This window comes from Cyprinodon tularosa, unplaced genomic scaffold, assembly GCF_016077235.1.
Source record: "Cyprinodon tularosa strain WSP-4 unplaced genomic scaffold, ASM1607723v1 ctg275, whole genome shotgun sequence".
Classification (NCBI taxonomy): Eukaryota; Metazoa; Chordata; class Actinopteri; order Cyprinodontiformes; family Cyprinodontidae; genus Cyprinodon; species Cyprinodon tularosa.
This window is the reverse complement of record NW_024038980.1, coordinates 1094557-1117560: the sequence shown is the minus strand read 5'-3', so window position 1 is coordinate 1117560 and position 23004 is coordinate 1094557. Positions and strand designations below refer to the sequence as shown.

Below are 23004 nucleotides of genomic sequence, written 5' to 3'. Positions count from 1 at the left end.
CAGAATGACGGTATGTTACGTCAGTGACCACTGGGCCCAGTATAGGAGTGTGACTGACGCTGGTGGGTCCAGCTCTCATGTGCACTCTTTAACTCTGGAGAAACTGCAGCTGGAATACGATCATCTCTTCCTCAGAGCTGTTTTGCATGTTCTCAGAAACAAAAGGTGAGAGAAGCAGTCATTAAATATTTTCTCCCAGCTTGCAGACAATCATTAAGTAATTATTTTCTTACAGGTTGGGTATCTGGTTGTTTATGTCTGAGATGCCCTATGGAACTTTGTCCAGCTCTATGCTTTGGAAGGTCCTTTATGTCATGCAGTGTGCAGAAACAGCAGGACCAGAAACTCTCAATGCTGTTGGCGACACACAATCCTGCATTCAGGCTCTCAGAGGTATTATTTTAAAAAACACAGCTCAAAGAGCTGCTCTTACTAAACCCCAACATGTTTGAATATCAAATGCTTTGCATTAATGCTTCAGCACAGAGACTCAATTTACTTTTTACTTTTGTACTTCTGGTGCTGTAGGACTTCTTATAGTGTTCCCTGAAATATCGCTCTAATTCTTTTTTTTTCTGTTCCAGACCCAAAGCACCAGGAGAGATTTGAAGGTTGGTTGTGTGAAGTGAACAGTTCTGATGGCATCTCCCTCCTCACTGCCCTGGCACACATGGCGACACCCACTCCCCACTTTGATCCTGCATTCATCACAACCATAACTCTGCTGATTTACCAGGTATTTGAAAAAGATTCCCATGAATCTATTAGCATAAAACCTTGAGCCACATTAATCTACGGACAGTTGGGTCGATCCAGATGTCAGAAACTATTCTGCCATAATTGTGCCTATAACTCTTCAAATTAGCTTATTTTCATATAAACGGAAAAAGTTATTCCTCTTCTCCACATTGAGATCCTACCTACCATCTGTGCACAGTGCTGCTGCAAATCATGGCTGCCTTCAGGATAAGCAAAATAAATATACCAAACACCAAGTGATGTTAGATAGTAAAAGACAAAAACCTCATCTTAATAGGGTGTTTTGCACTACTTTTGCACCTGTCCTCAATTGTGAACACAATCTTGGTAGATGAGCTGGAACATGGCCACTGATTGCAGCTTTTTTGTTTGCAAAAGCAATTTAGCACTAACTCCTTATCTGGGCTATACTTAGTTTAAGCCCAAAATGTCAAATAAAAATGGATTCAAGTTTGTGATTAGAACATGATTAAAAATTTCCAACCTCATAAAGCCTTTGAATTAAAAGGTATTAGGGCTTTGGCAAACACTGATTGTTAAGGAAAATAATTATGGAATATCTGTAAAAATTATAGTTGTATTGAGCACTTAATTTGCTTTCTGCTTGCATTGAGTCCAATTCATCAAACCACATAACTCAGATTAATGATAAATTCTTCTCTTTTAACTAAAAACAATAGATATCTCTCTTTATGTAACTTAGCTTTTCTGGTTTTCCTCAGGTGTCTTATGTCAGTTTGTCTACCAGAGAAACTTACTCTAAGGTAGGAAGGGAGTTGCTGGCTGCCATAGCAACAGCTCATCCCTACATCATCTCTGTGCTCCTCGAGAAACTGAGAGAAACTATCCAGACTGTAGGAATGGTGAGTTCCTCTAATCATGAGATAAATAAATAGAATATTGTTAAATAAATTATGTAGTTTAATGTAGAGATAATCATAATAAAATAATAATAAAACTTGATATCTGTCTTAATTGTCAAATGTTACATTTGTTAGTTGTTGTTTGTTGTGTTTTAGGTGGCGTTGTACTTGTGTAAGGAGCTTCCTCTGAGTTTGTGGAGGCCGCAGAGGGAGGAAATATCGGTGATTGGAGCCTGGCTGCTCCAGAATCCGCTGTCTGCTGTGGAGAACAGACTGGCTTGTGTTATCCTGGAGGGTCTGAACTGGGGTTATACTCAGGTGATCATGTTTAAATATATTGTTTTCCAAGTACTTTTGAAAACCATTTGGGAGTTTAGAAAAGTCTAAAATGTTTTGGGGGGATTTTGCAGGATGGCTCTTTGGCGCTAGCCTCTGTCCTCCACAGTGAGGTGGCTCTGCTGGTGGCTGAAGCTTATCAGAAATACCTCACAGACAAACCATACAGTGGGCTCATATCTGAGGGAATCAAACAGGTGACTTATCCCTCTATTCTCACAATCAGCTTAAGGACTAAATTGATTCTTATTTCTAAAATGTTCCCCTTTTTTGTCCACTTAAGGTGTCTTATCTAGCGAGCGTTCTCCGCCTGGGCGTGTCTCCAGAGGCGTCCTTTATTCAGTGGGCGTGGCAGCTGCTGCTGAGGCTGAAACTCCATGGTAATGCCCAGAATCCTAAAGGAGGCTGGACGGTTCCTGCATTGGCTTCCAACCCTCCTCCAGAACTTACGCATGCTCCCAGCATGCACTCTGTTCTCAGGGCTGTAAAAGCTGGCCTCCCCATTGGTTGCTACCTGTCCCTTGCCATGACAAAAGTGGGGCACAGGTTTGTTCTCACCATTAAATGTTGTGATGTTTATCTTTAGTCAGTAGTCAGTCTGTAGTCACATTTATTTTTTTGGTTTCAGTCTGGAAAACTTCTGCACAGATGGAGTTGAGTTGCTAAAAAGTCTGATTCAGTCTCGCCACCTGAGAGCCGCTGTGCATCTGCTGGATAACATCCTGCCCCCCACCTACCCTCTGAGCTTTTACCTCTTGAACAACTCTCAGTAAGTCAGAACAGTATTCTTTTCCTAGGTGGAGGCTGGAGCTGCATCTTCTCCCAAACTAACATCTTTTTTCTGCAACTGTCATCTTCTGCCAGCTTCGTCAGCTGCATCCAGCTGTTCTTACAGTACGACAGTGTGTGTCCTCAAGGAGTGACGCAGCAGGTCACTCACCGGGTGGCGCCGCTGCTCACAGGAACAAACTATGGTGACAACGTCCGTCTCCTAAACAGTGTCATTCAGGTACATCTTTTTGGTTTATAAAATGAGAGCAGATCTCATCTAACCTGACAACAGCCAGATGCATGTCTCGCTAGGCGGAGCGAGACATGCATCTGGCTGTTGTCAGGTTAGATCTCATCCTGTTATCTAGAAGGAAAATTATTAAAAACTGCATTCCAGTGTTTAGTATGCATTTGAAAAATTATTTTCCCTAATGATATGGAAAACTACTCAATGACTTTAAACTAGAATCTAGTTTACTTTATAATTTTACAATCTAATCCATATTGGATCAAAATCACAAAGATTCTCATTTTCATAGTCTAGTGCTACTATTTGATTCACTGTAACTAGATGCTCTTTTCGACCAATAAAAACCATCTGGCAGCGGGATATTTCACTACTATTCCTTATAGAACTGGTAGTTTCCTGCCACAAAACTGGCTTTTAAGCTTAATTTAAACATTTTCCAAAACTTAATGTTTACCTGCTTCATCTATTCTAGCTACATGCTTGAGTCTTTAACGTTTTTTATTTACAAGGGGATATTGATCCAAAAATATATATATCAAAACCAGTTCTGGCTTTGAAAAGGATCAATTAACAAATACAAAGTTTCGACTTTAAATTGTAGCTGCATTTAATAAAATCCAAATATGTGTCGTGAAACCAACTAATAAAAGCTTTGCCACTTTTAAGAGGGAAGGAGTCAAACATGTTTGATTTATTATGTATTGATTTCTCCTAAGATATTAGTTTAAAAAAAAGGAATTTAAATAATTGTTTTTTATTTTTCATCAGAGTCATGTGGTGGAGAGCTCCCGGGCCGGGCGTGTTGGCGCCGCCGCCGTGTTGGAGTTTTGGGTGGGAATTCTCACTCAGCAGAATGTTTGGTATCGTGACAAAACGGTCCTTTTCCTCATGGATCAGATCTGCTGTGCTGCATTTATTCATCACCAGGAAGAATGTGTGCAGAAGCTCCTCTACCAGCAACATAAGGTATGTGCAGTGATTATATAAATCAGGGATTGTTGAGAGTCTAATGGCTGGAGACTGTAAAATTGATCTCAGAGGAGAGGGATCCTAAATATCTGCACCAGTAAAATATCCTCTGTTTACATGCTGCATACAGAATGCTTTGGGTTACCATGGAGATCGCGGTCTGCTTTCCTCTCTGGTTGGCTGGATTGCTGGAAATGCCACACCATCCTTCATCGAGGGCCATTCCCTAAATGGAGAAGTAAGGATTTCTAAAGCGACCATCCATACGGGCTCTGTAGATCGTATTGGTTCTAGTTCTCACAGGGCTGCTATTTACCACAGGTGTGGTTTGCATGGCTGGTTCTGAACACGGAGGGCATGTTTGAAGAAGAGTCCCAGTTGAGACGTTGCGTTGAGAATGAGCTGCTGTCTGAACCCGGCATCTCCCCAGATCAAGCATTAAAGGTAGATTCATTCAGGAAAGTTCCAGTTCTAGTTTATGACATGTTTATTTCTACTTTACTTTACTCTGTAGTCTACTTATGGAATGGAAATGTTCGTTTACTGTCTGAAGGCTTTACAAAATGAAATTTTGTTTGTATACATTCTGTGTATACAAAATTACATTAAAAGTTGTCTAAGTCTAACTCATGGCATAGTTTGCCTTACACTACAACAGTACAGAAAACAAAGTATACATATAGTTAACTTCAGTTGAACTTTACTTTGGACTTTCCCTAAAAAAATGGACCAAGTTGTAGAGACTGAAATATACACATATATTTACTATTATTTGATCAAATGCTCTTTAACAGGATTAAAATAAGTTTCAAGTTTTTTTTTCTAACTATAAATTAAGTCCTGGCATAATTTTCACAACATACAAACCAACTTATGAACAACTGTACAGCTTCTATTGCTTGGTTGCTTTCCTGAAATGGAGCTTGCTTTCAATTCAACTCAATTTAAAAAATACTTTATTAATCCCAAAGGAAAATAAAATGTTGAAGTAACTAATGGTCTGGTTTTCAACACACTCCTATTGGTGTTGATAGCTGTATCTTCTGTAACAGACTTCTCTCCGTTACAGGCCATAAATATTCACTACTTTTAAGGTCTGGTCCCCCTTAAGAACTATTCCTAAACCCGTTTTGATGTGTTTGCATTGATTATAGTATTAAAGCTTCCAAATTTATCCAAATCAGGCCAGGTTGAAGAGTTTGGAGGTACTCCTGCAAAACAGCATACATTTTGGCTTTGCCCATCCTACTGCAGCAGAAGATTTTCCTCAAACTTGACGTTGTCAAATTAAAGCAACAATCATTTCTGACATTAGTTTGGACACTGAGGCTGGTTTTCCAGCATGCTCCAATTTTATGATATATCTCTTGCCTTGAATCTCTTGGATTCAAGTTTTTTCTAGGTTGGTTCTGATATTTTACTTAAATCTAAGGCTGACAATTTAGCTCAATTAGTTTAAAGTTGGACATATTGAAAATATCTCAGGTATGTAAAAAAAAAAAAAAAAAAAAAAAAATAAACTATGATTAAAATGTTTAATTGTTGTTAGATTTTGAATGAACTCATTTCTGGTAAGAAAAGTGGTCGCGTATATGTTTCAATAATGATAGTACCAGAAAGCATTTGGTTTCTCAATAGATTCCCTGTTGGGATTCAAGTTTTAGTTGTGCTTTCAACTTATTTTCAAAAAATAACAGAAGTTATATGCTGTTAAATCATTTCACACAGAAAAAAAAATGTGAATGAATGACAACAATGCTTATAATCAAAGTAAAATTTTGGTTAGCCTTGTCTGTCAACATGGACTAACATTCAAAGCTAAAAAAGTTTGCAGATGACTTATTTGTGATATTTTTGTGGTGAACCCCACCTATAGAACTAGACTCCAGAAAACTAAAAAAGTAGAGAAAGTCAAAAGAACTTTAGACGCTTTCCTAAAAGACCTTGTATTTGATTAGCTCTGTTTGGTTCCTTGGAAACAAAATGTTAGCATATTAGAGATATGAACACTGCTAGTGTATCTTAGCTGTTAGGCATTTTAAATTGATGAGATTGGATCTGGGATACATGACAACAGTGTTTCTGGTTCTGAGCTAGAAAGCGCAGCAGAAGCTGAAGCTCCCCGTAGCTCCGTCTCTGCAGCGTCTTCAGGTGTATCGCTGGGCTTACCAGGCCTTGGCCACACCACCGGACCACCCCCTCCTTCCCCTGATCTGGCAGAAGTTCCTACAGCTCCATCTCAGACAGCCTGGGCCAGAGTATGGGTAAGATACATTTCTTATTTAAACAAAAGTAAAAACTTATAGTGAGTGGAAAAAGTGAATGGAACAGAAGTTTCTGTTTACTGGTGGCCCTATAGGCTGGCTGCTGGGGGATGCATCGGCAGGAGGTTCTTCCAGACTTCTTCTCAGACTGCTTTGCTAAAAGATCTGAGGCAGAGAATACAAGAGGTTTCTGATTTCCACCATACAGCGAGTCAGGCTCTTAGGGTGCCCCAACCACAGACGCCTTCATCAGAGAGTCAGGAGGACGAAAGCCCGAATAACCCTCAACCGCCTTACCTCACCTCTCCACAGCTCCACTCAGAGCTTGTTAGGTAAATTGGTCATAATTGGTCCAACCACTGTTGTTGTAAAGCCTTTATACTGTAGTGAATTGACAAATTGTTTGCCTGCAGGCTGTTTGGCGTCTTTGCTTTGTGGTTGGATGATGAGTCTCTGCAAAAGCAGGAAGTTTACCTCCCCTCCCTTCAACCAGAGTATGAGCCTCACAGACTGGCCCAGGTCATGCAGCGGCAGCAGGTCAGCGGGTCCCTATCTTTCATCATCGGGTTTGGAGAGAATTAAACTATTATGGCTCATTACTTTTCAAATTATCCGGATGTTTTGTTGAAGGAACTGTGGCTGGAGTATGTGGACCAGGAGCGTCTGCAGTATGATGAGCAGGAGGTGCTGTCTCTGTGGGAAAAGGTGCAAAGCGAGCCAACCTTCCTGCAGAACCAAAACCTTGGCTTCACGGACTACTCCTGCCTCAGCAACGGTATGTACAGATGTACCTTAAAATGTTTTCACAGGTGCATCCACCTTGTCTGGCCACATGACCATCCGTCTTCTTTAAATCAATCCTTTAATCAGTTTCTCAACGTCCGATCGTCTTTTTGTTGAACTGTTTATCTATTTATCCTAACACTTATGTTTTGTGGTTGGTTATCCAGGACGAGAGCGCATTATGTCTAACCTGGAGAAGCACCCGGTTCCCCTTCCAGCCCCTGGGCTCCAGGTTCTTCAGGCTCCAGTGGCTGAGGTTCCCCCCTCCTGCCTCAGTGACTCTAAAGCTTCCGCTAAACTTTTACAGCAGGACCTCAGCGTTTTACAGGATCAGGCCAGGTAACATTCACACAGTTTTTTGTCCTCACTTGCAGTTTGTTGTGGAATAAAAAGGTTCCCCCTTGGCTTCAAAAATACTTCACCTTGTTGCTAGGAGTGCAGTTTCACGTGAAGCACAGCAGGTGGCGATGGAGCAAGAGCTGTTGGAGGGTCTTCCTTTGCTCTTCAAGAACCGACCGGAGCAAGTTAGCATGGCCCTGGAGTGCAAAGGGAAGGGAGGGCAGCCTTGTCAGGGAGCCGCAAACATCACCGTCACGGTATGAGCATCTCAGGGTGAGAAAATCATGGCTTAAAGCAGTGGTTCCCAAAGATTTTCTTCTGGGCCCCCCTTTGGATTACAATAAAATTTCCACGCCCCCCCCATCCCCCCGACCCCAAAAAACAAAAAACAAAAAAAAGAATAAACTGGGCACACACATCGTTCAACCAGATATAATAAATCTATACACATATTTTGTTTTCAAACTCCACTGAAGTTTATTTCACACTTCAGGTTGCAACAAAACAAACTACACCATCTTTACAGTGGAACACTTTTGTGTAACTGTATTTTTTTCATAGTTCTATAATGTAGATTAGAAGAGGATTCTTTGTTGTCTGTGTTATTTTAAACATATTTCTTTTTTTTTATTTGTAACAATATTGAACTTTGCTATAATCTATACATTAAAAAAGCCTCTGTGCAAAATGGAGTGAAAACATTTAACAGCTCCCTGAGAGTTTGTTCTTTGTACTTTAATCCTCCCATCTTTTCAGTGGCTGTAGTGAGCCTGCTTTTTGCTGTAGATCTTCTCAAATCTGGGTTGCAGTGTCACAACTGTCCATTATGCTCAGTCAAGCAAGCGCTGTTTTTTTTTTTTTTTTTTTTTTTTTTCTTCATTCATCCATACCGCTTCCCGCGCCCCCCCTGCAATGGCATTGCGCCCCCCCTAGGGGGCGAGCCCCACACTTTGGGAACCACTGGCTTAAAGGATGATTTTGCTCAATTTTTCTGATGTGTGTGTCTGTGTAGTGTGAATGTGTCCAGAGACAGGAGGCGGTGCACAACCAGATAACATCACTACGCAGGGATATCAAGAAGCTGCAGACCGATGCTATGGCTGCTCCGCCTCAGAACCTGGCCCAGGCTGCAGTCCACACTGAGAACTTCATCACGTCAGTAAAAATCTACCTTTCTGCTCCACCTACAGCTACCGTTGCTACAAGGAAAGTTGAGTGGATACGGACTTCTTATCTCATTTAAAAGAGATCTCCTGCTTTATTTTCTCAGGGCTCTGGTGAATATTTATAAAGTGCAGAACTCTCCGGCAGTGCAGCAGGTGGGCGTGTCCGCATTTTACCAGGTGGTCTCTTTTGTGAATGAGGACACCCTGCGACACCCCCCAACACGTCAGTATCTCTCTTCCTGTGTGGAGATCCTCGGACAGGTGCGAAACATGCAGCAAACGCCAACAGACACGCACTTAAATCAGCAAGATTTGTCTATTTAATAATAAATCCCCCCTGCATTGTGGTTTCCTCGGCCTGAGTGGCTTTTTTCCTAAGGCGTTTGTCATTTATCTATTTTCAGTAGTTTGGAGAATAGAGAGTTTAGATAGTTTTGCTTTCTGGAGCTCGGAGAGAAAACTTGCTCTTATGTTACTGTTATATTGTTACTTTTCTTATGAGTTTAAATTCATGATTGTGCTTTTGTTGTGCAGGTTTTCATCCAGGGCAATCCAAAGGAGTGCGGCCGTGTCCTAAAAACCATCCTGGAGCAGAGGCTCCTCTGTCCTCTCATTTCCCCTTTCTTCACTCCAAATGCCGCTCCAGATCAGTTTGTCGTCCTCTACCAAGACGTGGTGACCTCCCTTCACCTGGACTCTGCTGATGTCATTTTCATGCTGCTCACTAAGGTCTGCTCATGTCCAAATGTATAGAAAAGATGTGGGAACGACTAAATTAGCTAAAACGTATTCACATGTTAATCCTGAATATAACAGATGCAGATCAGCAGAAACAACCTCGATTTATAGGTTTTCATGGGGGGGCAAAAAAATTATAGCTTTTTGTACTCTTCTAGTGTGGTGTCTGATTCTTTTAATGTGGAAAGATGTTCTCCCACTTTCCTTTTGTAACTGGATAAGGGAGGCAATATCTAATTTACAATTAGAAAGAAATAGATACACTATGAAGGGATCTGAAGCTAAATTCCTTTTTATCTTTGCTTGATCAACAATTGATCCAGACTGGACCAAAGGGGTGCAAATATTTTTAGTTAAGTTAGGATTCTATTCCTCTGGTCAGGAGGAGGCTGAACAATTCTTTATTTATTTACTTACCTATGTATCTTTTCCCCTGTATTTTATGTCGTTATTTTCTTTTATTGTCCATCCAAGTTCTTTAAGGTGCCCATCTTATGAAAAGGTGGAAAATGCATTTAATATCCACTTTAGATTACAACTAATAGAGAAGGCATTGGGCATTATAGAAAGCACACTTTCTTAGCCTGATAAACCAGACTAAATGTGAGATTAAATGAGTAATTCAAAGCTATTTGCAGGCAAAAATGTTTTTGGTTGCTGGCGGGTGGGTCTAGTTAGGCTAACACTTTCTGGGACAATATACATGTTGTATACGTTTATACCCTCAGGCCATGACAAGAAGAGTGGGCTGTTGGTGCCGCTTAGATGTGGGATGGGAGGCGTGAGGGAAGAGGGATACATTTGTGACAAGATATTATTTTATGCATAGGACTTGGTGGCATGAGAAATGACAGATGCAAATAAAGATATTAAAATGTGCCAAACACATTAGGTATACATAACCTTTCAGCTTGTCCATCCTCTCTTGTAGTTTGATTTGTCACAGTGGCTGAATGAGGCTCATCCCGTGTTCTCGGAGCGAACCCGTTTGCTGGAGCTGGTCCACGGCGCTCTGTGTGTCTGCGGCCGAAACCCTGAGCCTGAACTTCTCACGCCTTTTCACCTCTTTGCCAAACACTGGACCATGCTTTTACGCCACCATTTTCCTGACCATTACAGCGACTGCCTGCGTCTGCTAATGACTAGTACGTTTGTTTGAACATATCGATAAATGCTTGGTTTAGGTCTGTTTATATTCCGTTATATTTTCCCACCTGTAAAAGAAATCTTTGCTGCCTATATGCAACATAGTAAGACCCAAGACTTGATTCATATATGAATATGACATTTTTTTGTGTTTTATTGTTTGCAAAACCATTAAAACTACAAACGTAAACAGATTTTGTTGGGATTGTAAGTAATAAACCAATACAGTTTTAGATTATTGGTAAAAAGTCTTAGAAAAACCTTGATTTTTTTTTTTCAAAGGCTTTTCTTTGTTAGAAAGTTAAATTAATATTCAAACTATAAACATAATAAACAATCCCAACTGCATACATGGTCTATTATAGTTTATTAACACAATTTATTTGCACATTTAACTGGTTGCGGACCATTTAGAGTCAATCTTTGTGTAAAATAAGTTGCATTGCTATGCTATATGGGTTTTTGAGCTTTGACTAAAATCATTTAATAAACCAAATGAAAGGTTGTATATTAGGTTCAGAAAGTTTAAGAAGCATGCCTTTGTTTCAAAGCCTCTTAATAGATAGAAATCTTTAAAAAAAAAAATCCTTAAAGCTGACTTATGTGTTTATCTGTAGGCTGGCACATTTCTTTCCTTGTATCTCGATGTGTCGATGTGGATTTTCTTTATTAAAAGCATTTTACAATCTCATCAAGGTTCTGCGGACCAGCTGTTGAGTCCAGAGTGCTGGAAAGTGACACTGCGAGTGCTGGGTTGCTTGCCTCCATCCCGCAGCAGTAAGGGCAAACCTGAACAGTCCTTCAGCTCGGCAGTTGGAGTCCCAGCTTCCCCTCATAGATCCTCCATAAGTCTCTCTCCTCAGCAGGTAACTCGTGTCAGTTTTTATTCAAGCTTTCCTTTTTGTTGTTGAAAAAAAACATGGTGCAGATGAAATATCTTCCAGTATAATATACAAATTTGGTCATGTTTTTCCTGCTGCCAACAGGTTGAGGAGACAGTGAACTGGCTGAGTGACTTCTTCCTGCGGAGCCGCCTTGGTAAGGCCGACCTCCGCAGCTTTGGCCTCTACTCAGCCTGGGTTCCCTACATAAGTGACGTTGTTACCTTCTGGGAACATCTGATTGGTTGCCTTATTAACACACAGCTTATCAGCTGCAGCAGAGAACCAGTAGGCAGCAGCAAAGTAACAAAAGGTAAAAAGATAAGATACTGTAGAGAGCTGCAAAAAACCTGCTTTCTGTCATTTTGAAAGAAGAAATGTGTCATTCCTCCCACAGCTCTGCAGGATTTACACTGTAAGCTGGTGAAGTTGTTTACGCCATGGGTCTTTCCTCTGGACACTACTGATGGAGGGTAAGTGTGTTACAATATTCAATCTTATGATGCTTTTTCTAGATGGGGAAAAATGCTGTATTTCTTTTAAAATGTGCTTGCATGAATAATAAAGTTAGTAAATACCAATCAATAAAGCAGGGCTTCATTATGTATTCCGCTTGTATCATAATTTACACTTCATGGATAATCAGCCAGTTTGAATGAGTTTCTCTGCATCAGATGCTTACTATAGATGCTTTTATATTTGTTGTGATATCAGTAAGAGTGATTATAAATAGCTTTTTACATTTTTTTTCAGTAGTTCCTCTATATCTGCATATATAGCATGTATCCACAGTATAGCATTGTTAGTAAGCAACACAACTATTGTATTCAGACGTGTCTTATAATCATATGCTGAGGCTCTCTTGTGACTAAACGTTAAATTTATATTTTAAACTGCAAAATTAACAATCTGAAACTCAACGGTTTCCAAAAATTATTAATCATAGTTTATAAACACAATTTTAACTCATATATAACTGTTTATTCAGTTTGTTTTTTTTTTACTTAGTTTCTCCAGTTCGGCTTTGCCCTTATATAACATTTGCCTTTGCTATACGACACTACTGACCTCATTCAAAATCGTTTTTGAATGAAAAGTGAACCTAACGACTCGTTGCTTCAGACGTTTTTACACATGCAAGGATTTTGCTGTGTTGCAAAGGTTCAACACACAGACAAACATCCAGTTGACATAACTTTTGAAATATACATTGGTAATAAACAATTGCAAGTTCTATTGGAAAGTTAAAATATGAATATAGTCATGATAAATAATATTTGAGAATTTTTCCCAAAAAAGTAGAAATAAAGTAAATACCAATTTATAAATGACTGTGTCACAGTAATGCCAAGTGTTACCCGTGGCTGGAGACGGATGCAAGTGCTGCAGGATGTCTGGTTGGTCTGTACGTTCAGCTCACTGACGCACTGCATCATAAATTCAGAGGTATGTTTTTATCGGTGTTTTACTCTGAGAGCTAGTACCAAATGAATCCAAACATCTTCTCTTTTACGTTTTTACAGCTGACCCATCCTGTCTCTGTGGATGTTCATTTTTCAGATCGCCTGCTACCAGGTCAGAGAGGAGCTCTGTGGCTTTGTTTAATGCAGTACTGTGAGAGCTGTACCTCCCCTCGTACGCCTGAGTATCTGCTCTACCTGTACCACACACACCTCCGCAGCCTGCCCTGGAAACACCTGCACCCCGACACTCAGCTCATGGAGCACTTATTCAATGTGAGTTTATCTCCTCCTGCATTTGGTCTGGGGACGGGTTCTACGGGAGAGCTTTGAGCTAGCTAATCAGGACTATATAGCAGGACTCTCTAAGATCCTTTCAGCTCCTAAGGAGAAGGGGTTAATTAACGTTGATGTAAAAATGACCCAGCATTACTAGTACTGAATACCGTACACAACTAAAACCATAAATCTTTCCTTAGGAAGATGATTTAAGAGAGTGATGATGTGTATATAGAAATATTGGTTTGGCAGCCCTGGTAAAGATGTGCCAAAAACATAAATCTGCCTTTTGTTGCAACAGGATAATCTTACAGTAAAAAATGTAGAAACTACCATTTTTATTTTAGTATCAATAAAGGAAAATAGCAGTTTTTTTTTTTAAATATGACCATGTTTAACCTAATTACCAGTGCATATATATCACTAGGTCTAGCATGCATATACTTTGATGCACATCTTACTTTGTCATTCTGTGATGACTTGTTCTTTTTTTCACTTTTATATTTTTGATCCTCTCTATTGCTTCTTTTTTCCTCACCCCACCAGTTCACTCCTAAGTTTTCTGGTACTATAAGTCAATTGAGTTAATTTATTGTGTATTATGATTTGGGGATATGTTTTAGATCCATTATCCATTTTTGTTTAAGCTGTTGTTTGCTCCACTTGAAATTATGGCTTGTTTCAGAAGACTATATGCAGGATTTCACTCAATAACAAACAATTACTGCTTTCTTTCTTTTATTTTGGGCCAAAAAGGTGAAAAAACCTAACAACACAAACACGTATATAAGTAAAACTCAAAACAAAAATCATTTTACCCCAACATCAAATACTCATTAAATTATAAGGAATTAGCCTCTTAATGAAATATTAAAAACCCACATTTAACAAACTATAATTCATTTTGAAACCTTTTAAAAATATATTGACTCAGTTTGATAACTGTATATTTGCAATTTCCATGTTTTCATTGCATTGATTAAATAATAACTGTTTTAACCTTAGTTCAATCATATGGCAAATTCACTTCTAAAAAGAAAAAACAATTAAAGTTCAACCAACCTCTTTTTGAATTAACCTTGGTTCTGCAGTCATAGAAGATAACATCATTATAAACATGTAACTGGGTATGACTAGGTGTTTTTAGTAGTCCGCTAAAGCTTAACTCTCCCATGTCTGTTGGTGTTTGGCAGAACAGACTTTAACTGAACTTTATGTCTTCAGGTGGAGAGAGGAAGTCCCAAGAGCTGCTTCCTGTTTATGGGGGAACTGATGTGTGAAGTTAACTGGCTCAGTGTTTTAAGTGACCACTTAGAGACACCGCCCAGCTCTGCAACATATCCAGCTGTGGCAGGGCTGATTACGCAGAAGGACTCTCACACCATGTTGGTCTATCTGTTATACATGCTGGTGTTTCTGGCCAAAGAAGAGCAGCTCCTCAGCAAACAGGTGATTCTAGATCTATCTGGAAACAGGTCATTGTCAGAGATATTTACTCAGTTCATGTTTTCCCCCTAAATCCCCAGGACTCCCCTCTGCTCAGTCTGCTGGTTCAGTCAACCTGTCTGCCCTGGTATCAAATGGACCTGTCCTCATACCAGGGCATTCTGGGATACGTTGGTACCCATTACCAACCATCTCTGCTGCTCAGTGCTGATTCTGCCCCTCAGCTGCTTCTGAAATTACTCCGTGGGGCTGCAGGGCTCCATCCACATCCCAGCGAAGCTCCACACCAGGTCTGCTATAATAAAGCTTTTTTTACGTTGTTATTCACCAAATCAACATCTTAATGTATTTTCCAAGTTTTTTTGTAATGACCCTGATGGAGGACACAAGATGAAACTTTTTAATCACTAGTCTTCAGCAGATCCTTGACCCTCTCTGTGCTCCTGTGGAGTCTTGAAAATGCACCAGAGACATTTTTGATCTCAAGATGCTGTATTTTATTTTAAACTTGTAATAAATATAGAAAATATAAAAATAATCATTGACAATAATTGCATAATCAGACTATTTTGTGTGCAAAGTGTTAAACCAGTGAATATTGGTTCTACTTGGTGCATTTTTGGAGGGTTTCATTTTCTGTTCCAATAGGAGCCGTGCATCATCTAAAGTAATTTCAAACTTTAATGAGCCAGATTATTTGCCAGCTCTGATTACCAAATTTGAATTAGGAGCAACTGAAAACCGTGCCGTGATAATTATTTTAGATAAGTAACCAGATAAGTCAATGCTCCTGTGCTTTGTCTTGGTGATCCTGCTGCTAACTGATAGAACAACCATAAAAATCTTTGCAAAACACCCCTGAACAACTTGAATTGAGTTTCACATTCCTCTTTTTACAAATCTGTTTCTGTAAAAATGTGTTTAATTATTAAAAATAATTTCAGCTGAAAGTGGAGAAAGCAAACCGTCTGTTATCCTTTTTCTGTCAGGAGGAGACCCTGAAGGCCGGAGGCTACATCTCTTGGTCTGTGAAGTCACTGGTGACATTGGAGCAAGGAGGTGGGATCAATCTTAATAGCCTGGAGGCTCAGCTAGAGACACTTCTGGAAAGTGTTGTTACTTTCAACCCACCAGGTGAGCTGCCCTGAGCAGCCTGACAGTCTCTATTGACGATGGCATCATCTGCTTTTTGTGTAATTTTCTCCCTGCCTTGTGTTCACGTTTCCCTCCCTCTGCAGAGGTGGGTTTAGAGCAGAGGCACATGGCGTTCTGCGCTCTTTTCAGCAATGCCTTGACTTTGCTCAATGGAGTTGGGGTCTCAACAGGCGAGGCGCTGGCTGCTCACGTCATTGGCTGGCTGGACAGGAAAGGGAAGGGCTGTCCAATTCTTCCTTTGCTCACAGCCTGCTCTCGCTGTCTTGCATCAGTGCGACACATGACGCGTATCATGGAGGCATGCATCGCGGCTTACTTCAACCATGGTAAGCAAGGGCTTCGTTCACCCCTCTTTTCATTTGTTCAGTTCACTACATAAACTTGTAGGATATTGGAAACTACAAAGGTATTTATTCTCCTTTGATATTTGATATTTTTTTCATAATGACAATAACAATTCTTTGTAAAATTAAAGAATAACATTTTTTATAGGTTTTTTACAAAAGCCTAGACACTGTTCAATTAATTGTTATGTATTTCCTTTAACTCTAATAAAACAAAATGGAGTCCAGTGAAACCAGTTGTATTCTAAAGTCGGTCAATTAGTGAGCAATAAATGTATTGTCAAAACTCTTTTGTGAAGTTATTTAGAGAAGATTAGTGAATAAACAGCATCCAGAAAACCAAGAGTCACAGCAGGCTGATCAGGGAAAAAGCTGTAAAGATGATTAAGAATAACCTGTGAAGCCAGATTGATAATACTTAGCACTCTGATTTAGTTCTGCACATTAATATGTGTAGAGCACATTTTAAATCTGTTTGGGAAAGGAGGAACATTGAGCAGAACCTTCCGAGCTGATTGGGCAAAGCAACACCTAATGCCCACCCACCAATCTTTGGTTTTAACAAATCACAGTAACAAATGAAATACCAGTAGACGCCATGAGAAACCACCACATCACACTTTTACATTCTTCCTCTTTCACAGATTAAATCTCTCCTGCGCTGCCATGTTTACTTTGGTCTGGCCGTGGGCTCAGCAGCTCTTGCTTTTGTCACAGTTTTTGTGTCCGCCTTTAAGTCATAATACTGCAGCCCGATTGGCTGACATGTTTTGAAGCTGGCAGGAAGAGATGGATTCTCATGTATTTGTGGAAAAACAAATACCGTAAAGAATTTAGCTTGGGGTTAGGTAATTAAACAAAATCCAAAGCTTTGACCATCTGTGCAATTCAAACCATCATCAGAAAGTGAAATCAGCATGGCAGTTTTATGAAATGGCTTTTAAAAAATTCGATTTTGAAAGCAATCCACGAGAATAAGGTTTACCAAGAGCCATTTATAGGGCAAATTTGTAAAAGAGGATGCTTTGGTCAGTGAGAACAAATGCTGAAACATAATATAACCTTGAACGCACCATCGTCTCAGAGTAGGAGGGGGCAGGGAGGCTGAGTTGATGGGAGCTAAATACAGGAGAATCCTGGATGAAACCATGTTGGAGTCTCCAATACTTGAGACTGAGTCAGAGACTTTACCTTTCAGTAGAACAACCCTCAGCATACAGACAGAGGTAGTGTGGAATGAAGTAGAACGAAGTATGTTGATGACCCAGTCAAAGTCCAGACTTAAATCCAGTTTAACTGCTGTGGCGTGACTGAAAAAAATACAGAAGCTCCTCATCCAGTCTGATTGGCCAAAAATGTCTTTGTTATGATGTAAATCCTGGTAAATATCTAGCCTTAAAGATTTGAAGGTGGTTCTACAAACCAAAGCAGGTTGCAACACATTTTAGATTTTTATTTAGAAAAAAAAAGATTAATCATGTCATCTTTCTTTTCAAAATAATGTGCCACTGTATATCCCTGTTAGTCTTTAACTTAGGATTATGTTTTTATTTTTTCCTCACCGCTAGATTTTGAAAGAACCAGTTTAACAATCAGTGTAATTCCTGAACTTCTTTCTTGTTGTTTGTTTTAGTTGAGGAAAAGTCTGTAGGTTGGGGCCCTGTGTTGGCGTCACTGCAGGTGCCTGAACTCACAATGGACGACTTCCTCTCCGAGAGCCAATCAGGAGGCAGCTTCCTGACCCTCTATGCCTTCATTCTGCAACGCCTCAATAGTGAATACACAGCAGCCAATGAGAGGAGGATCCTTGCTCTCATCAACACATGGACCATGCAGGTCTTTCCCAGGTTGGACCTTAATTCATTCCAACTGCTCTGTTACCTGCAGCCTGATAAGAAAGGGTAATATGGTGGTTCTCATCCATCCTCAGTGGTCCAGGAGACGAAGCAAAGCTGTTCCTTTGGTGGCACAAAGCTCTGAACCTGTCTGTAGAGCAGCTGCAGCCTCAGGCCGGAAACACAGAGGTGTCAGGGGTCATCATGGGGCTGGCACGGCTGCAGAGCAGGCTGCTTCAGCTGGGAGAAGAGAGGCTGAACTCTGGGCTGCTGGGAGCCATAGGCCTTGGGAAGAGGTCTCCTGTTTCTAATAGGTGAGCCTCCATCAATGGTATTAACAAGAATAAACCCTTAGAGGCTGGATTAGCAGGGTGTCTGTCTGTATATGTATATATATATATATATATATATATATATATATATATATATATATATATATATATATATATATATATATATATATATATATATATACACACTCATAGGCCACTTTATTAGGTACCCCATGCTAGTAACGGGTTGGACCCCCTTTTGTCTTCAGAACTGCCTCAATTCTTCGTGGCATAGATTCAACAAGGTGCTGGAAGCATTCCTCAGGGAGTTTGGTCCATATTGACATGATGGCATCACACAGTTGCCGCAGATTTGTCGGCTGCACATCCATGATGCGAATCTCCCGTTCCACCACATCCCAAAGATGCTCTATTGGATTGAGATCTGGTGACTGTGGAGGCCATTTCAGTACAGTGAACTCATTGTCATGTTCAAGAAACCAGTCTGAGATGATTCCAGCTTTATGACATGGCGCATTATCCTGCTGAAAGTAGCCATCAGAAGTTGGGTACATTGTGGTCATAAAGGGATGGACATGGTCAGCAACAATACTCAGGTAGGCTGTGGCGTTGCAACGATGCTCAATTGGTACCAAGGGGCCCAAAGAGTGCCAAGAAAATATTCCCCACACCATGACACCACGACCACCAGCCTGAACCGTTGATACAAGGCAGGATGGATCCATGCTTTCATGTTGTAGACGCCAAATTCTGACCCTGCCATCCGAATGTCGCAGCAGAAATCGAGACTCATCAGACCAGGCAACGTTTTTCCAATCTTCTATTGTCCAATTTCGATGAGCTTGTGCAAATTGTAGCCTCAGTTTCCTGTTCTTAGCTGAAAGGAGTGGCACCCGGTGTGGTCTTCTGCTGCTGTAGCCCATCTGCCTCAAAGTTCGACGTACTGTGCGTTCAGAGATGCTCTTCTGCCCACCTTGGTTGTAACGGGTGGTTATTTGAGTCACTGTTGCCCTTCTATCAGCTCGAACCAGTCTGGCCATTCTCCTCTGACCTCTGGCATCAACAAGGCATTTCCGCCCACAGAACTGCCGCTCACTGGATGTTTTTTCTTTTTCGGACCATTCTCTGTAAACCCTAGAGATGGTTGTGCGTGAAAATCCCAGTAGATCAGCAGTTTCTGAAATACTCAGACCAGCCCTTCTGGCACCAACAATCATGCCACGTTCAAAGTCACTCAAATCACCTTTCTTTCCCATACTGATGCTCGGTTTGAACTGCAGGAGATTGTCTTGACCATGTCTACATGCCTAAATGCACTGAGTTGCCGCCATGTGATTGGCTGCTTAGAGATTAAGTGTTAACGAGCAGTTGGACAGGTGTACCTAATAAAGTGGCCGGTGAGTGTATATGTGTGTATATATATATATATATATATATATATATATACATGAGTGCCAGTGATGGGTTGCGCCCCGCCCCCCTGTAGCCGCTGTGACCCTCAGATCCACAGCTCTGCGCTTCTGTTCAGTTCTGTTATGCTCTTTTTTCTGTAAAAAAATGCTTTGAACTTTCCCGCTGCCTGTCTTACCGTGAATACTGGCTCCATCTGTCCAGTTTTATGACACTATCCACAACTACCCTCAGAGGGAATACTTTTACTTTCACCTGGTCTTAACTCTGTAAAAAGCTTATGTAAAGAACCTGCTGCTGTCCAACTATTAATCCATTAATCAAAAAAGTAACCGACAGATAATTGATTTGCAAAATGACCGTTAGTTGCAGCCCTAGAAGACATACAGACCAAATCTTCTCTCCCTTATAAACAGTGATGTCAGTAGTATACTAAAAGTAAATCTTATAAGCGTTAAAGAATTTGTGCCTGTGGAGCTAGTAACTAGATTTGTTATTAGTCATAGATTTTACCTACAGAAACCCAGGTTAGGCACTGTGAGTAAATGACTGGTCTCTGTGTAGATTCAGGGTGGTGGTCCGCAGCCTTTCAGCATTCCTGTCCATCCAGGTGCCATCAGAGACCGAGCTTCGACTCCAACCCACCACAGATTTACAACTTTCTGCAAAAGCACAACAGGTTGGTACAACCCCAGCTTTATTTATGCTACTGTGTAATATTTTCCTTAAACCTAACTCCTTGATTTGTTGTTTTGTCCCTCTGTGGGCGCAGATGTTGCTGATGTTGGAGACCATGTCCAGTAATAAGCAGTACGCTGACCTACAAGAGGCTTTAGATAAGGCCATCCAATTCATCCGTTACCCAGGGCATTGTGTCAGAGATGGGCCCCGCCTCCTGGCACTGCTGGTCAACCTCCTGTACCCGGACCTCGGATATCTGCACGTCATTCGTTTACCGTGACTTTTTTTCCCTGGCAAGGGCTTGAAATATGAAGGACTCTTGGCTCCCGGAGAGTATCCCTGGAGACAAACAAATACATGAGCACAAAGTTCCCAAGTAGTGACACAGATCCTTAACTTAAGACTTCTGTAATTCTTACTGGTGACAAATCATGAAGCTTAACAGAAATCTAGAGATTTTATTTTGTGCCAATTTCAGACATTTTAGCACTTTACTTTTTGTCCCATATGTTCCCACCTCATCAGTTTGCTTACAGCATGTTTTCTTCATGCTTTAGAGAGTCAGATAATTATTCAAGCAGCATTTGCTAATCAGAAAGCAGCGCTAGACTTTCGGTGTGAGTTTCTCACCAACATATGGAATCTCTGCAGACAAAAGATCAAGGCGTCCACAGATCTCTGGAAAGACAGACCTAGTAGTACGTTAATTTTAGTAGTATGGTCTTAAAATGGGGTGTGTATGTTTTTATGTTTTTAATGCCAAGCCAAAAGTGCTCTACTTGTAGTTGCCAAAGAATAGTTTTGTTTTTTCTTTTGATCATTTCACCCAAACTCTGGTCCCATCCATCTCTATGCCCAGTCGTTTAGCTTCCTTATAAAGCAGTGTGTGCTCAGCAAGTCCAGAAAGCTAATGCGCCAGGTATTTATCACAGACAGGGGGTGGGGGGCATGAGCTGTCATTTAATTTAACATTCACAGAACTCTAGACTTTTTTAAACTGATCACTGTTTTAACATTAAACTACCCTCCTGTTACTCTTTGCATCTCAAGAACAGTGGAGCTGCTCTTCAGCAGCCTGAAGCTCGCTTTGTTACTGATGTCTGAGTTAAATGGGGACTGTTAATGTTGAAAGCTTTTTCATTTTTTCTTTTAATGAGTCACTGATGGAGAAATGTTCTGCTGCACAAAGTGGGGGGGCTGCAGAGCCAAGCTGCACCGTGGAGGAAAGACAAATAAATAAAGTTGACTGAATGTATCACTGCTATGTTTAGAGTTTGACAGACCATACCTGCTGTATAACGATATGAAACTTCAGAGACTTATCAAAATTATCAGGAAAGCTAGATAAACTTTAAAAATAACCTTTAAAATTACAGGGATTTGCTACCTTATAAGCACTAAAAGGACCATTATTCAAGTCATACCTGGACATAATTAGAAAAGAATTTGAAAAGTTTACATACACTAACACGACAATTTATATGTTAAACTGAAGTCTTTAATAAGGGAAAAACACAATTTAGATAATTTTGAATTTAGTCAGCAGTGAGCCTGGTTTGGGTCGCACTCCTGTTAGATCAGAAACTGGGTTCAAGTTTCTAACATCTTAATTGTTGATTTGAAATGATGTTGTTGAAAATGGAGGTAGTTCTCCATCACAATTGATGCCTTTAGGTCTGAAGGTTTAACATTAACTACTCCAAACATTCTTTATTTTAGTTAAGCAGATCTTTCTTTGTCTTGTCTGATTATTGATCTTTGCTCAAACATATCAAAACTGGATTTGGAACAATATGGTTAGAAAAAGACACAAGAAAAATGATCGGCCTCAAGTTAAGGTATAAGCTCTCTGAAGCATTTAAGTTAGGTTTAATAATAACATAAATAAATTCACAGCCTGAAACAATTATATGCAGTTTAATCTAAGCTGAGAAACATGAAAAAACAAATTAAACTACAAACATCAGATTTATAATTTATATGATGCATCTTGTCTCCTCTGTTCTCTCTCCATGCTCTTATGTATCTCTCCTTCCTGTTAGAGAAAAGTATTTTCCTGTGTTCAAATCTTCCCTGCCTGCAATCAGATGCTTAGATAATGACTTCCTGCATTCTTTGTTTTATCTTCTGCCAACAGTAACACAGAAGGGGTCGGGTAGATTTCAGCCAATTCAGGGCCTCCTAATGTCCTCCTCATCCTTTTATGATAAAGCCTCATCTTTATCATAAGGACAGTACAATGTAATTTTAATGTCTTCTAAAATGTTAAATGAAAAAGTGTTAAATACAAGGACAGTAATTTAAGTCAGCTCAGCAAACCAATGTAGTTGCAATCATAAACTTTATCAAGTGAGTCGCCAGTCTTTATATGTTTAAGTTGTTGGTTATTTCAAAAGGTGAAAGTTTAGTTAACTTTTATGTTTTTATTATAAAATGCAAGAAAATCATCTTTTGGAGTTAGCTTTTCGGTTACAGACTCAATATTCTTTTAATATTCAATTTCAACAACACAAATTCATGCTAAAGAGATGCTGTCAATCAAAAAAACAAACAAAACTTGTTTAATTCTTATTTAAGTTAAACGTTGACCTATAGTTAAGTTACCAGTAATGAGGGCCTGGAGCTGTCATGGTGAGGCCAAGCGCAACATTTGCTACTTGGAATAACCATGAAAGCTCAAAACTTTAAATGTAATTGTATCTAAAACAAAAAGGGGTTATGTAAAAATTTAGATTACAAATTTACATTCTCTGATACAATAAGCTTTAAATAACAAAATTTGATTTTTAAGTAAGAATTTCTAGATTTATAGTTGTTACCTTTATTTATTTACAGC

The 23004-nt window shown here is 39.9% G+C and overlaps 1 protein-coding gene across 1 annotated transcript in view; it reads left to right on the top strand.

The window, feature by feature from the left end:
* epg5 (ectopic P-granules autophagy protein 5 homolog (C. elegans)) overlaps positions 1–21423 on the top strand; it is a 29330-nt gene extending 7907 nt beyond the window's left edge. Inside the window, exons 11-45 of the mRNA XM_038290015.1 lie at positions 4–165; positions 236–393; positions 585–736; positions 1482–1622; positions 1779–1940; positions 2033–2155; positions 2242–2504; positions 2587–2727; positions 2823–2967; positions 3748–3945; positions 4079–4186; positions 4270–4392; positions 6046–6212; positions 6308–6544; positions 6626–6749; positions 6843–6987; positions 7163–7334; positions 7429–7591; positions 8347–8489; positions 8605–8761; positions 9035–9229; positions 10170–10383; positions 11081–11250; positions 11371–11578; positions 11663–11738; positions 12608–12711; positions 12826–13001; positions 14229–14453; positions 14531–14740; positions 15440–15584; positions 15689–15931; positions 17583–17796; positions 17880–18098; positions 20052–20166; positions 20260–21423. Coding sequence (XP_038145943.1) covers positions 4–165; positions 236–393; positions 585–736; positions 1482–1622; positions 1779–1940; positions 2033–2155; positions 2242–2504; positions 2587–2727; positions 2823–2967; positions 3748–3945; positions 4079–4186; positions 4270–4392; positions 6046–6212; positions 6308–6544; positions 6626–6749; positions 6843–6987; positions 7163–7334; positions 7429–7591; positions 8347–8489; positions 8605–8761; positions 9035–9229; positions 10170–10383; positions 11081–11250; positions 11371–11578; positions 11663–11738; positions 12608–12711; positions 12826–13001; positions 14229–14453; positions 14531–14740; positions 15440–15584; positions 15689–15931; positions 17583–17796; positions 17880–18098; positions 20052–20166; positions 20260–20448 — 5887 coding nt within the window. The 3' untranslated portion in view covers positions 20449–21423. The remainder of the gene's footprint in view (positions 1–3; positions 166–235; positions 394–584; positions 737–1481; positions 1623–1778; positions 1941–2032; positions 2156–2241; positions 2505–2586; positions 2728–2822; positions 2968–3747; positions 3946–4078; positions 4187–4269; positions 4393–6045; positions 6213–6307; positions 6545–6625; positions 6750–6842; positions 6988–7162; positions 7335–7428; positions 7592–8346; positions 8490–8604; positions 8762–9034; positions 9230–10169; positions 10384–11080; positions 11251–11370; positions 11579–11662; positions 11739–12607; positions 12712–12825; positions 13002–14228; positions 14454–14530; positions 14741–15439; positions 15585–15688; positions 15932–17582; positions 17797–17879; positions 18099–20051; positions 20167–20259) is intronic.
* The last annotated feature ends 1581 nt before the right edge of the window (positions 21424–23004 follow it).